The following is a 14,922-nucleotide window of genomic DNA, read 5'->3' as shown; positions in this document are numbered from 1 at the left end:
TGTAACCACGGCACATTTGTCACAACTAAGACATGAAACCCAACCAAGAAGACCTTTTAGAAACAACCACACCTAAAAATAGTCAACAATTGTTCCTTAGGAAGCTGCTTGTAGTCAGTTTCCTCCATCCCTGCCTCTGGCCCATCAGCCTCTCCTCCCATTAGAAGGTTGTCATCGGACTTGACCATGGATGCTGGGAGGTGAGTAGTTGCTCACCTAAGCCAGGGGTGCCTCGGGGGAAATGCACCTGGTTAAGTAGCACCCTCTCCACATTGCAGACCCTGGCTGCCCACCCAGCCTGGTACAGGATAGAGAAGAGCCATGTGGCAGCACAAGGGCCATTTCTGTCCCCTTCAGTGCCCCTGGCAGATATCGCTAATAGAGCAACCTTAGAATCCCTGGCAGCCACTACCAAGGGGTCCATCGCCTGCGCACCTGTCGCTGAGTGCAGGGCAGACCCTGGAGGCACTTGGGATATGGGTAAGGCCCCATTCTGCTCTCACAGCAGGGGCTGCGTGCCTCTGCTGCAGCCCAGCCGGCCTCACACCAGCTCTGTACAACAGAACTTGTGTCCATTTGGCCAAAAGGCTCACGGAGGCCCACATTTTCAACCCTAGAAAGTGGCAGTCAGGGTTCAAACCTGGATTTCTCCAATTTGGAGAACCCTACCTCCCTGGCCACCACCCATGTCCCAGCCTCAGTTTCTCCACCTGCCCCCAGAGGAATGCTCCCAACCCCAGTGTCCCAATTCCTCTTCCTCATGTCACGCCTGTAGTTCAGACAATGTGTCCACCCCAAGGGAGAAGGTGGCCATCTGCCCGACTTGCTGGGTGTGTAGCCAGGAGCCCCTAGTCTGGAGGGAGGAGAGTGGGACTCAGTAGCAGCCCAAGGAGTCAGGCTGGAGCAGGGGGAAGGCACAAGGTCTGAGGGACCTCAGAAGGGACACCAGGCTTCCTGGAGGGGCCGCAGGGCAGAGGAGGCTTGAGCCTGCCTTGCAGGGGGAAAGGCTGCAGGTCCCATGCAGGGCAGGGCTGAATGGACGCCCAGGAGCTGGACTCCCCAGGGCACTGGGGAACCATACAGGTGAGTGAGCTGAGCAGGGACTCAAGCTGGGTGTCAAGGAGACCCCTCGGGCTACACCCATCCAGCTGCTCCATCACCCCCACCCTGCTCAAGGTCCACCAATGTTTCTTAAGCTAACCCCAACCACCACTCCAGTTTCTTCCTGCCTTCAGCTGTGTCCAAATCTAAGAATAGATGCTCCCTGCCTGGCCCCCACCGGAAACCACAGCCACAGGGGGCACATCCTAAGCCTAGCCTCTGCTCCCAACACTTGGGCCCCCCCCCCCCACTCCCAGCCATCTCAGTGTCTTCCAGGCCTCCTGTGTGCCCATTGAGCTAGGAGGGGGTAAATAGACCTGAAGATCTCCAGCCACGAGCCCAGGAAGTGGAGAAAGCCCAGAGCTTCCCTTGGCCATGTCACTTCCTCCCTCTGGGCCTCAGTTTCCCCATTTATAAAATGCGCATCTTTACCTCCTGCATTACAGAGCTGCAGTGAGATCCAGACCAGACTAAATTCCCAGTCAAGTGTGCATCTCTGACCCCTGCCCTGGCCGCTTCCCAGAAGGAGCATTATCCTTCTTATCTCCAGGCACAGGAAGTGGGAATGGAACAGTCTCCCTCCACCTTGCACCCACCCCCACCCCGCACCCTTCCCCCACCATCTGGAGCTCCAGCCCCACATCCTCTTCCCACCACATCTGCCCTCACTGCAGGTCCCCAAAGCCGCATGCTCTCTCTCTTGCCCCCAAAGTCTTGCATATGTGATTTCTGCCACGTCTCTTGCACCAAAAAAACCCTACTCATCCCACAAAGCCCCAGTTCTCATGCCTTCTCCAAGCACCAGGACGCCTTCCAGGCTCACTATGCCTTATTACTTCCTCTGGCCCAGCGTGCCTGCAAGGGGTTAGGCCTGTGTCCAACTCTGTCTATCTCTAGCCTGGAGGGTCTTTGAGAGCAGGTCTTGTTTCCAGTCCTACCTGGGGCTCATAATTGTCCCATCACATGGGCCAGACACACAGTTGCCCTTGAGGAGGGATTGCAAGAGCCCTGACTTGTTTGGCTCAGTGAAAAGAGCACTGGCATGAGGACTGAAGGGTCCTGGGTTCAATTCTGATCAAGGGCATATGCCCAGGTTGCAGGCTCGGTCCCCAGTGGGGGGTGTGCAGGAGGCAGCCAATTAATGGTTCTCCCTCATCATTGATGTTTCTATCTGTCTCTCTCCCTCTCCCTTCCTCTCTGAAACCAATAAGAAAAGATTTAGTGGAGCAAGAAAAAAAAAAAGTGGGGGAGGAGCAAGACTGCTGGAGATGAAGGCTTTACAGAGGAGGAGGCCTTGGAGCCAGGGCTCTGCCAGATGCATAGGAGTTGGGAGACGCCTTGCCAATCAAGAGAAATTAGGGTTAGCCCTGGCCCGTGTGGCTCAGTTGGCAGAGCACTGAAAGGTCCCAGTTCAACTCCTAGTCAGGGCACATACCCAGACTGCAGGTTTGATCCCCAGTCAGGGTGTATGCAGGAGGCAACAGATCAATGTTTTTCTCTCCCTCTCCCTCGTGCTCTAAAATCAATTTAAAAAAAATTTTTTTTAAAGAGAGAGAGAGCCGAAACCGGTTTGGCTCAGTGGATAGAGCGTCGGCCGGCAGACTGAAGGGTCCCGGGTTCGATTCCGGTCAAGGGCACGTACCTTGGTTGCGGGCACATCCCCAGTAGGGGGTGTGCAGGAGGCAGCTGATCGATGTTTCTCTCTCATCGATGTTTCTAGCTCTCTCTCCCTCTTCCTTCCTCTCTGTAAAATATCAATAAAATATATTTTTAAAAAATAAATAAATAAATAAAGAGAGAGAGAAGTAGGGTTAAGTCACTCAGGGACTCAGACAATGGGATGGAATGGGAGGGGCCATCTGGAGGGATGGGGGATGTGAGCCAAGGCCTGGAGACGGAAAGATGGTGGGTGGGGAAGCCAGAGAAGGGGCTTCCAGGCAGAGCCTAGGGGAGTCCAAGGCTAGAGCCTATCTTCACTCAGAGCCTGCACTCCTGTGCCCCTCCCAGGCCCCCAGGACTGGGCAGGGTGAGCTCAAGGCCAAGCCATCTAGTCATGACCCATCTAGGTCCTAACTTCTTGAAGGCCCAAGGTTACCCCTCCATGGCCACAGCCCTGGATCCTCTCCACCCCGCTGAGGCCCCAGGACTGAGCAGGAAGGGCCTTCAAGAAGCTTCTCTCACCCTCCTGCAGCACGGTCCAGCCACCATGCCTTTGTTCTAGTTGTGCCCAGCCGATCACTGTGGGCTGATGAGACCCTGGCCCAGAGCCCCAAGTGTGTTTGGGGGCTTTCAAGGAAGTCGGCCCTGCCTGGGAAGCCGATTCCAGAGCCCCATTCCTGCTCCCAGGCCTCAACCTCTGAATCATTCCTGCAGGGACAGACTCCAGGCCTTCCCCACCCGGCTCTGCGGGAGGGAGGGAAGCAACCTCCCTACCCCTAAGGCAGGCTTTCTCACCCCAGGCCCCAGTGCCTCTCGGGGCCTCTGTCAGTCTCACTGGCCCCTCCCCGGAAATGCCTCCCCCTCAGTCACCCACCGCCCTCTCAGCTCACCTGCTCCAGGAAGACCTGTCTCAGAAGGCTGCCCACCAAGCTTCTGGCTGGGGAGTTTAGAGGTCGCCCCTCCCCTCTAGACACCCTGCACCCCCAACCCCCAGCCCTGGAAGGGGCCTCAGACCTACCCACTGAGTGCCAGACCTGACCCCAGTGGGTTCCCCAGCTCACAGCCCTGGGGCCCTGGGGCCATGGGTGGGGGTCTAGGCACCCTGTGGAGCAGACCCTGTCTTGCCCGAAATCTGCCCCGCCCCGCCCCCTTCCGGCCTCGGGTGCTGCCCAGACGGTGAGTGATGCCAAAGGAGCTCCTGGAGGGGCCCCCGGCTTGGGCAAGCAGGTGGTGCTGGCCACGCTGGCTACTACACCCCTGCCCTGCGGCCTGTGTGCCTCGGTGTCCCTCCCCCAGGAGGCTACGCAGTCTCCCTGGCGAGCTGGTGGGCACCCGCTGACCCCCATCAGCCAGCCCCGGGCTTGAGGGGTGTGGCCACTGCAGAGGGGAGGGGCCGATGAGAGACCAACGGACCGAAAGACAGAGAGACCGTGAGAGGCGAGGATAGAGACCACAGCGTGCTGTCTGCAGAGCGGCGCCCCCACCCCGGCTATTTTCAGTCCCCGAGGACGCCCCTCCCGCCCCGGAGGGGACCTAGCCCCTCCTGCCTCCCCGGACCACGCGCAGCGGGGCGCCCTGTGCCGCCGGCGACGTGGCAGCCCCCAAGTCCTCTGTGGGCCCGCCTCCGCCGTGCCTCGGTTTCCCCAGGAGCCCGGGGCCCGGACTGCGCCCGCACGTCCGCGGGCTCTGGCTCCCCACCGACAGCACAGTGACCCCCGCTGTCCCATCCATTCATCATCGCCAGGTGAGGACGCAGCCGGCCAGGTTGGGGGCGGCCTGAGGGTGGGCAGGTGTGGCTGGGGTGTTTCCTGCAGGGGCCTGCCCTGCTGTGGGTGACAGCAGCCAGGTGCTGGGTGTCCTGGACATTGATGAGACCAGGTCTGGACTGGCAGAGTGGCGCTGCGCTTCTGCAGCCTGTCCTGGTCGGTGTGTGGCCACGTGTCGTGGAGGCTGTGCTTGTGTGTGGTTTCTGAGTTTGTGTGGGGCCTCAGCATCCTGCGGTGCCCTGGGAGGGTGTTTGTATGTGTGCACGCCATGATGGGTCCTTATGATCACAGGAACTCCTTTTTTTAAATATATTTTTTTATTGATCTCAGAGAAGAATGGAGAGGGATAGAGAGATATAAACATCAATGATGAGAGAGAATCATTGATCAGCTGCCTCCTGCACGCCCCACACTGCAGATAGAGCCTGCAACCCGGGCACGTGCCCTGACAGGGAATCAAATCGTGACCTCCTGGTTCATAGGCCGATGCTCAACCACTGAGCCACGCCGGCCAGGCCACGGTAACTCTTGTGTCCATCATTAGCCACTGGCCAGAGGGCCTGGGTCCCTCCCCTCATCTCACGCCACCCTCTCTTGTGGCCCTCCTGGCAGCCCTGACGGTGAGCACTTTGCGGACACCTAGTAATTAATAAGAAAGTGAGGCTGCCCTGGCCGGTTTGGCTAAATGGATAGAGCGTTGGCCTGCAGACTCAGGGGTCCCGGGTTCGATTCCGGTCAAGGGCATGTACCTTGGTTGTGGGCACATCTCCGGTGGGGGGTGTGCAGGAGGCAGCTGATTGATGTTTCTCTCTCATCAATGTTTCTGGCTGTCTATCCCTCTCCCTCCCTCTCTGTAAAAAAACAGTAAAATACATTAAAAAAAAGAAGAAGAAGAAAGAAAGTGAGGCTGAGGGGCTGTGGGAGTCTGGGCTGAGGTTTGGCTCCCACCTAGTCAAGCTGACTGTGGAGTCCCCACCCTCACCCTCTGGGGTGGGGGCCTGGTTAGTGTCACAAACAAGAAAAGTTCCTGGAAACTGAGCCTGTGGTAAGGGGAGGTGGTGTGGGCCTGGGCACTGTTGGAGGCACAGCTTTTCTGTGGGTGTGTCTATATGGGTGTCTGTGGTTGCATAGGGGTGTGGAGGCGGTCCCCTATGGGCAATGGGTGTACAGGCTGGGCTGGAACTGACAAGTGCAGGGCCTGGCCTGGCCCCTGCACTTTCATGCCAAAGGGCGTCATCCTTGATCTCCTGTCCTCAGCAGTTAGAGGACAGGAAGTGTGGGAAACAGCCAAGGGCGGAGCCCGCTGAGGTCACACGCAGTATCAGGGCTCCTGCCTGGCTGCCCTTGTGCACCTGGCCAGGAGACAGGCTCTGACACACACAGTGTATCTCCTGACCAGGTGCAGGAAGGGCACACAAGGCAGGGGGCGCAACTGAAGCAAAGCCTCCTTGGCAGGAGCAAAGCAGGCCTGTGAAAAGCAGCCACAATGCCAGCAGGCAAGTGGATGTCCTTGTTATTCCCATTTCACAGAGGGGGAAACTGACGCTCAGCGACATTGAGCCCCCAGCTTGACAGTGGCCGATCGGGGACTTCAATCTGAGCTTGTCTGAGGTCAGCATCATCCCTGGGGGAGGCTGGGGGAGCCCAGGCCGTGGGGACAGGCAGGCCGGACAGGCCTGGGCTAGGGGTGTTGAGTGGAAGAGGGGTTTTTTGAGAGATGGATGGCTCGATGGAGGCGGGAGAAGGAGAGTGGGCTTGGACTTGGGAACCAAAATATCACATTCCATTGGACAGAGGGGGAGCCTCCAGGAAGGAGCCAATTGTGGAGACAGATTTCTGGAAACCAGGACCCAGCCAAACTCCTGTCAGAGTTCTGGAATCTCAACCCTTGGAATTCTAGACTCTGGAGGCCTTCCAGATTCCAGAACTGGGCGCTCATTCAAATTCCAGAACCCTGGCCCTTCAAAGCCTAAACCTGCCCGCTGTCGGGCCATGGAATCCTAGATTTGTCCAGGAAAGCTGGGATGGGAATCTGAAGTCCATGCCTCCCGTGAGACACAGAAAGGGAGATGGGTTCCCCCAAGGACCACACAGTGTTGCTCTGGACCTGGGGCTGGGATGGGAATGATCCCCGATAAGTTAGGGGCCCTGCCAGCTCTCTGGCCAATGTGGGAGGGAAGGGAGGCCTTGCCAGGTGCCTCTACTGGCCTGCTTGCCTGGAAACTTGAGACCAGCAGCTATCACCTGAACCCATCTGAGGGGGGACTGGAAACCACAGGCTGTGGCCAAAGGGAGGCATGCCAGTTTCCAGTCTCCCCAGGCCATGGGCTCTGGGTCACAGGTTTGTTCCCAGACATGGGAGACAGGAGGAGATCTCAGGGTGTGCGTCCTGGGTGAGTGAGTGGTGCAGGAGCTCCCACAGGAAAGTGGGGACAAGGGGCCAAGAGGGGCTGACAGTCATTCCAGGCAGAGGCCGGGGCAGTGGCCGCAGGCGCAGCCCGAGTCCCCAGGAATGTTTAGAAATGGCACATACCAGCTCTCGAGGGAGGAGGGAGTGCCGTCCCAGAAGGAATTCGAGTTCAAGTCAAATCTGAGATGGCAAAGTGCACACCCCTGGCCCAGGCTGGAGGACTAAGGTCCCCGGTCACCATGGGACGCACACCCTCTACCCACCCCCCCTCCCCAGGCCTTAGTTTCCCCACGTGAGGCCCCGCCACCATCACAGTGGTGGTGGCCTTGGTGCTCAGCCTGGAAGGGAAGCTCAGGACAGCTGTCAGGAGCTGGATAATTTATGAGACTTGATAAGGAGCCGTGGAGTCTGAGGGGCTGGGCCAAAGCACCAATTATGGAGATGGGGAGTGAGGCTGGTGGCCACCTGCTGGGCACATTCACAGGAATTGAGCACCTACAATGTGCTAAGCTCTGTACCCAGATGAACTCATTCCACCATGAACCTCATTTTACAGGAAGGGAAACTGAGGGTCAGAGTGGGGACATGGGGAGCCCAAGGTCAGTAAGAGGGTATGTAGCAAAGGCAGTGAGAGGGTATGAATCCGGTCTGATCAACTTTCTGGAAAATTTTATTCTTCCTTAGAGAAAGTTATAATTGTGAACCCCACACCCAACTCGCACCAGCTTCCATCGAATGGGCAGAATTTTGAATCACTAACACACATATGTAATGAGGCTGGAGTTTAAATTTCAGATCAGCTTGGGCTGGGCTGTGTGACCTTGAACAAGTTAGTTGACCTCTATGCCTGTTTGCCCTTTCGGCAAAAAACGAAGGACTTTCGTGAGCTTTAACTGCCTGGATCCTCCGTCCCTGTTCCTCCCACGATCCCGCCTCCCCACCTTGGCCCACTCTGATCTCTCCACCAGGTACACCCTCATTGCCAACACAGGATGACTTGTGGTATGTACCTAAGGCAGAAAGCTGGGGACCTGGATGTGGCTTTCTATCTTCCCTGATGTGTCCTTTTTGGGAACTGGGAGCTGTTTTCTGAATGTTCTTTTTTTTTTTTTTTTTTTTGTATAGCAAAGGTGGAGATTTATTGAAGAACAAGTACAGACTTCCATGTGGGGATGGGGAAAGAGTCCCCTGAATGTCCTCATTTTATTGCTACTTGACGTCCCCACATCTGGCTGGTTAATTCACACTGGGCATCAGCCAGGCCCAGATGTTCCTCTGGTTTCTCCCCCAGCCCCACACCAGTTAACAGGTTCCTCCGTTGCCTTTTATAGTCCATCCCTAGGGACCTGTCACTCCAAATGATTTGGGTTTTTTTGTTCCCAGAATGAAACTGGATTTCTGGGTGTATTTCTTATTATAAAAGCAATGCCAAGAAATGGGGGGGGGGGGTCCACATGATTTCGAAAAATTAAGAAATAAAAAATAATAATCCACACACTTTCAACCTGTGTGAAGAAGGATCTTCCTAAAATACCAGTGGGGTGGGGCCTCACCCTCATGCATTCATGAGAAATTGTGACCCACGAGGCTGACTCAGGGCTGGTACGAAAGCCAGTGAGCGCTGGGCGACAACTAGCCTCCCTCTCCACACTGGATGCGTCCTGTCTTACTGTGGCTGAAATCTGTCCTGGATGCTGCAGTCCACCAAGGGCTTGAATGAGAGACCAGCAGGGAAACAAGCTCAGAGAGAAGAAACCACCTGCTTGGGGTCATGCAATAGGTGCCAGGGCTGGAGTTCAAACCTGGGGCTTCTTGGCCCTTCTCTTCAACCCAACAGATACTAATTGGTGTCCCCCAGAGGACAGGTCCTCACATTGAAGGTCACTGATTCTAGGGCAGGACAGAGCTAGTAGTAGTAACACCTATGAGTGCAGAGTAAGATAAGTCAGGAAAGGCATCCTTAAGAACGGGTTGAGTTGGGACATTGAAGGTTGTATAGGAGTTCACCAGGGCCACTCTGATTAAAATGCAGAATGAATCACCAGCAAATCATCTCTCTGCCCCCACCAGGTGTGCCAGGGCCAGTGCCAGCCTGCACCTACAGCCTCAGCCCAATGGGGCGGTGACTCTCCCCACTCTGCTCCACCACCATGTGGCCCAATGACAGTTCTCTGGGCCCCTGTTTCCGGCCAACAAACATCACAATGGAGGAGCGGCGCCTGATCGCCTCTCCCTGGTTTGCTGCCTCCTTCTGCCTTGTGGGCCTGGCCTCCAACCTGCTGGCCCTGAGTGTGCTGGCAGGTGCACGGCAGGGCAGCTCACCCGTGAGATCCTCCTTCCTCACCTTCCTCTGTGGCCTGGTCCTCACTGACTTCATGGGGCTGCTGATCACCGGGGCCATCGTGGTATCCCAGCACGCCATCCTCTTCGACTGGCACGCCGTGGACCCCAGCTGTCGCCTCTGCCGCTTTATGGGTGTCGCCATGGTCTTCTTCGGCCTGTGCCCGCTGCTGCTGGGGGCCGCCATGGCCTCAGAGCGCTACCTGGGTATCACACGGCCCTTCTCGCGCCCCGCGGCCGCCTCCCGGCGCCGCGCCTGGACCATCGTGGGGCTGGTGTGGGCCACTGCGCTGGCGCTGGGCCTGCTGCCCTTGCTGGGCCTGGGCCGCTACACCGTGCAGTACCCCGGCTCCTGGTGCTTCCTCACCCTGGGCCCCGAGCCGGGGGACGTGGCCTTTGGCCTGCTGTTCGTGCTCCTGGGCAGCTTCTCGGTGGGGCTGTCCTTCCTGCTCAACACCATCAGTGTGGCCACCCTGTGCCACGTCTACCACGGGCAGGAGGCCGCCCAGCAGCGCCCACGGGACTGCGAGGTTGAGATGATGGCTCAGCTCATGGGCATCATGGTGGTGGCCAGCGTCTGCTGGATGCCGCTGCTGGTGAGTGGTCGGTGCAGGGTCTGCCCTGGGTTTCCGCCATCCTTGGTGACTGGGCCTCAGTTCATCCAGAATGCGTTTCAGGTTCTCATCCACCGGAGAAAATGGGGCACATATCCCAGCGCTGAGGTGCCCTTCCTTGAGAAGCTCGTGAGCAGGACACAGATACCCCCAAATAGGGGCGGGGCTAGCTGTTGTGTCCCCGGCAGTGTCCCCAGCCTTGCCCAGCACACAGTAGTGCTCAGGGAACCATTTTAATAGGATTTTCATATAATAGAATTTTAATACAATGCATTTACTACAATATGAATTATATTTAACAATATATAATTTTAATTATAAAATATATACATTATAATTAATTACATTGTATTATAATGAATACTTAATCAGATCAATTATATATGACATGATTACATATTGTATATTATATAATTGTTAAGTACTTATATAACTATATATTAATATATTAATATATATTAATACTTAATAGTTATATCAATTATATATTATATAATATATCATTACATAATCATAATTATGTCTAAATTTTTAACTAATATATAACTATATGATTATAATCAACAATATATTATTAGATAATTATTGTATTATAATTGTAAATAACATGATATATTATGTAATATTAAATGTAAATTCAATATTTGATTAAATATATTTAAATAATCTAATATTTTGATATAAAATTTTAATATAAAATTATTTGTCATAACATTTTATAAAACATAAATTATATTAAATCCTTTAAAATAAAATATGAAATAGGTTATTTTATATACAATTTTTTTCCAGAGAGGAAGGGAGAGGGAGAGAGATAGAAACACCAATGAGGAAAGAGAATCATTGATCGGCTGCCTCCTGCACACTCCTACTGGGGATTGAGCCTGCAACCCGGGCATGTGCCCTTGGCTGGAATTGAACCTGGGACCCTTCAGTCTACAGACCGACACCCTATCCACTGAGCCAAACTGGCTAAGGCTATATACAATTTTATACTATAGTTTTATAATATATTATGAAATGTTTATAAACCATTTAATACAATAACAATGCTGGTTGTAACAGTAATTCCAACTGTTCACACCTGCAAACCTTACTTTACATTTAATTGTGCCCGGAGAGGAGCAGGAGAAGAGTGCTTATTCTGTGGCCCATCAACTGAGCCTCAGAGAAGTCAGGCAGTCTTTCAAGGTCACGCAGCAAAGCAGCAACAGGATCAGTACTAGACCTTAGGGGACCCGAAGTGCTGGTGGAGGGGCAGGGCTGGAGGCCGGCCTGACTCCTGGGTAACTGCTCTGGCCTTTGACAGGTCTTCATCGCCCAGACAGTGCTGCGGAGCCCACCAGCCATGAACCCAGCCAGGCAGCTGTCCCGAGCCACGGAAAAACAGCTGCTCATTTACCTGCGTGTGGCCACCTGGAACCAGATCCTGGACCCCTGGGTGTACATCCTGTTTCGCCGGGCGGTGATCCGGCGCCTCCACCCTGGCCTCAGTGCCCGGTCCCGGTCGCTCTCCTTGCAGCCCCAGCTCACCCGGAGGCCCACCGTGGCATAGGGCCAGGGAGACAGCAGTGGTAGCTCTGGAAGGACAGTGGCCCTTCAACCTCGGTCCTCCCTGACCGTCACAGCTGCCCACTTTGAAGTCCAGGAGCTGGGAGTGCAGGATGTGCAGAGTTTGAGTGGCAGGATTGTGAGCTGTCTTCCGTCAGCCCTGGGGGCTCCCCAACTCTTCCCTGACCCCACTTTCCAAGGCCTTTTTCTTCTCTCAGGCCCCTCCCAACATCAAGATGGGTGAGTGGGAGTGTAGGGAGGGTTTCTGGAGACAATTAAACTTGTAAGCCTCCCCTTCCAGAAGTCCTCAGGAAATTGGGGGTTCTGACCACTGACTATGACCTATTCTCTGGGGTACACTTGATCCCCTTTGACACTGCAACCTGAGAAGGCGCTGTCTAGAAAAGATTCAATATAAATGGGCAGGACGCCCCCTCTCTTGCCAAAATAGATCTCAGCCCGGCTTTATTTTCCTTTGGGTCTGGAAGTCAGTCGTCACTTGTTGAGGTTTGGTGCATCGGATTGTTATCCAACCCTGTGGCAACCGAGAAGAGGACGGGGACGGGCAGAGAGGATGAGCCTGGGTTTTGTTTGGCTCCTCTCCCACCTCCTTATTGAGTCCAATCTTCTGGAATCCTTCTTATAGCCCCTGGAGAGGGTTCTGGTATTAAACCCATTTTGCAATGCAGAAAAGCGTGGGAGACACACACAAGGCCATGGAGTGACGCCCGATTCCTCCATTCTAGATGGAGTCATTCCCTTATAAGCTTATCATTTAGCTGTTCATTCACCTAACACTCAGACTCCCAGTGTCTTGAACAAACAGCACTTGGCCCACAATAGGTGCTCAAAGAAGATTGATTGAATGAGCGAATGACTGAGGTCTTGAGGAATGTCATGTATGTGTGAATACAGGAACCCATGCACAGTGAGTACTTGTAAAGCACCTGGCACCTAGTAGGTGCTTAAGAAGCACCCATTGTTGTAATAGCCCCCCAGACCCTCATGCCTGCCCCTGCCTCTGCTCTCCCTAAACCTCCCTCAAATACAACACACCTGGCTGCAGGGGTGGGATGTGCCTTTATTCCCCATGAGCCCTCAAGGTACATGAAGAGCAAACCACCCCCGCCCCTCCCTTTCCCCTTTCCCTTCCCCCGACCTGGGATCTGCTTACACCTCCCAGAGGCGGGCCCAATGAAACTGAAGCCCGTTTCCATTCTCCTTCCCCTGCTCTGTGGGGGAATGAGGTCACCCACCATTTCTGGGGGATCAGAGCTGGGAAGCGAAGGAGAGGGGATGGGGCCCACCACGGGCCAAAACGATGTCACCCCTAAACTACAGCTCCTTGTGGTGGGGGAGGGGCTCTGACCCTTGCAGAGCAGTTCCTGACTCCCTGAGCATGGGGGAGTGGGCAGGCTTCTGAGCTGGGGATTCAGGGAGCTGGGACGGAAGGAGGGCCGCCCCGGAGGCAGAACTAGGGGTGACAGATGCGGTAGGTGGAGTGGACTTATGGGGTCCCACCTGGGGCTTAGGTAAAAGGGCTGGTTTCTGGCGAGTCAAGGGGGCCTGTGGCTTTGGGGCCAGGTGGGGTGTCGGTAGGCTTCTGCCAGTATTGGCCTGGGTTCCACGTACCAGATCATTGGGCTCGGGTTGAGGCTGAGAGACTTTGCTGGGGGCCGGAGTTGGGGCTCTTGGTGGTGGGTCTGGGGGCTGAGGTCGGGCTGGAGGAGTGGGATCAGACTGGGTACTAGGGTCAAGGCCAGGCGTCTGTGGGCGAAGCCCCTTCCTAGAGCTGAGCTGGATTCTTAAGCTGGTCTGGGTTCTGGAGCTGGATTGGGTTTCAGAAACAGGCTGGGTTCTAGAACTATGGTGGATTCCAGAGTGGGGCTCAGTTCTTAAACTGGTCTGGATTTCAGAATTGGGCTGGTTCTCAGAGCTGAACTGAATCCCAGAGCTGGTCTGGGTTCTGGAGCTGGATTGGGTTTCAGAAACAGGCTGGGTTCTAGAACTATGGTGGATTCCAGAGTGGGGCTCAGTTCTTGAACTGGTCTGGATTTCAGAATTGGGCTGGTTCTCAGAGCTGAACTGAATCCTAGAGCTGGGCTGGGTTTTGGAACTGAGCTGGGCTCCAGAGCTGGGCTGGGTGTCTGAGCGGGGCTGAGTCTCAGATCTGAGCTGGGTTCCAAAACTGGTCTGGATTCTGGAACTGGTTTGGGTTCCAGAAACAGGCTGGGTTCTGGAACTGAGTTGAGATCCAGAGCTGGGCTGTATTCTTGAACTGGCCTGAGTTTCATAACTGGGTTGAGTCTCGGAACTGAACTGAATCCTAGAGCTGGACTGGGTTCTGGGACTGAGCTGGGCTCCAGAGCTGGGCTGAATTCTTGCACTGGTCAGGGTTCTAGAGCTGGGCTGGGTGTCTGAGCTGGGCTGGGTGTCTGAGCTGGGCTGAGTCTCAGATCTGAGCTGGGTTCCAAAACTGGTCTGGGTTCTGGAACTGAGTTGGGTTCCAGAGCTGGGCTGTATTCTTGAACTGACCTGAGTTTCAGAGCTGGGCAGGGTTCTGGAGCTGAGCTTAGACTCAGAGCTAAGCCAGGTGCCAGAGCGGGACTTGCATTTGGAATTAAGATGGGCTTCAGAGCTGGGCTGCATTCTTGAACTGGTCTGGGTTCCAGAGCTGGCCTGGTTCTCAGAGCTAAACTGGATCCTGGTACTAAGCTGGGTTCTGGAGCTGAGCTGGGTTTCAGAGCTAAGCCGGGTCTCAGAGCTAGACTGGGTTCTAGAGCTGAGCTGAGCTCCAGAACTGGGTTGAATCCTTGCACTGGTCTGGGCCCCAGAACTGGGCTTGGTCTCAGAACCAAGCTGGGCTCCAGAACTTGTCTGGGTTCCGAAGTTGGGTTTAGTTCCAGAAATAGGCTGGATTCTAGAACTAAGGTGGGTTCCAGAACTGGGCTGTGTTCTTGAGCTGGTGGGGGTTTCAGAGTTGAGTTGAGTCTCAGAGCTGAACTGGACTCTAGAGATGAGCTGAGTTGCAGAGCTGATCTGCTTTGCAAAGTTTGGACCAATACCAGAGCTGCCTTGGGTTGTGGCCTGGGGGGTTTCCAAGATGAGCTGAGTCCCAGAAGTTGATTGAGCCATGCAGGCCTGGGTCCTGGAGCTGGGCCTGCTCTTGGAGCTAGACAGAGTCATGGAGCTTAAGTCTGTTATTGCATTGGTCTGGGTCCCAGCACTAGAGTTTAGCTGGATTCTGGAACTCAGCTCGGTATCAGCAACTGACTGTGTTTTGGAGCTCGATGAGATTTCAGAGACAGGCTGTGCTCCAGAACTGAGTTGATTTCTAGAGCTGGGTTGGGTGCCTGATCTGGATTGAGCTCTGGAAATTGGCCAGTCCTTGAAGCTGGTCTGGGCCCCAGAGTTGGAAGGTGTTCTAGAGCTGGCCTTCGTACTACAGTGAGAGTGGGGTCCAGCATCAAGCTGGGTTGCG

General features: G+C 54.8%; 2 protein-coding genes across 3 annotated transcripts; one reads left to right on the top strand and one right to left on the bottom strand.

Moving 5' to 3' along the window:
• Positions 1-3,965: 3,965 nt before the first annotated feature.
• TBXA2R (thromboxane A2 receptor) lies at positions 3,966-11,908 on the top strand. 2 transcript variants are annotated; one of them, XM_080672648.1, is made up of 4 exons: positions 3,966-4,504; positions 6,057-6,137; positions 9,007-9,872; positions 11,200-11,908. In XM_080672648.1, the coding sequence occupies exons 3-4, from the start codon at positions 9,087-9,089 to the stop codon at positions 11,443-11,445; spliced, it is 1,032 nt and encodes a 343-aa protein (XP_080528774.1). In that variant the 5' UTR covers positions 3,966-4,504; positions 6,057-6,137; positions 9,007-9,086; the 3' UTR covers positions 11,446-11,908. The 2 variants fall into 2 exon arrangements, with proteins under 2 accessions (XP_080528774.1, XP_080528773.1); XM_080672647.1 differs by lacking the exon at positions 6,057-6,137.
• An 868-nt stretch (positions 11,909-12,776) lies between these two features.
• LOC308251705 (uncharacterized protein) lies at positions 12,777-14,141 on the bottom strand (the record flags this gene model as incomplete). The annotated part of the gene is made up of 1 exon (XM_080675422.1): positions 12,777-14,141. Exon 1 carries the CDS (start codon positions 14,088-14,090, stop codon positions 12,777-12,779), a length of 1,314 nt encoding a protein of 437 aa, XP_080531548.1. The 5' UTR covers positions 14,091-14,141.
• Positions 14,142-14,922: the final 781 nt, after the last annotated feature.

Source organism: Plecotus auritus, assembly GCF_963455305.1.
Source record: "Plecotus auritus genome assembly, chromosome: 6".
Lineage (NCBI taxonomy): Eukaryota > Metazoa > Chordata > Mammalia > Chiroptera > Vespertilionidae > Plecotus > Plecotus auritus.
Note: the sequence above shows the minus strand (reverse complement) of the source record. Positions and strands in the feature narration are given on the sequence as shown.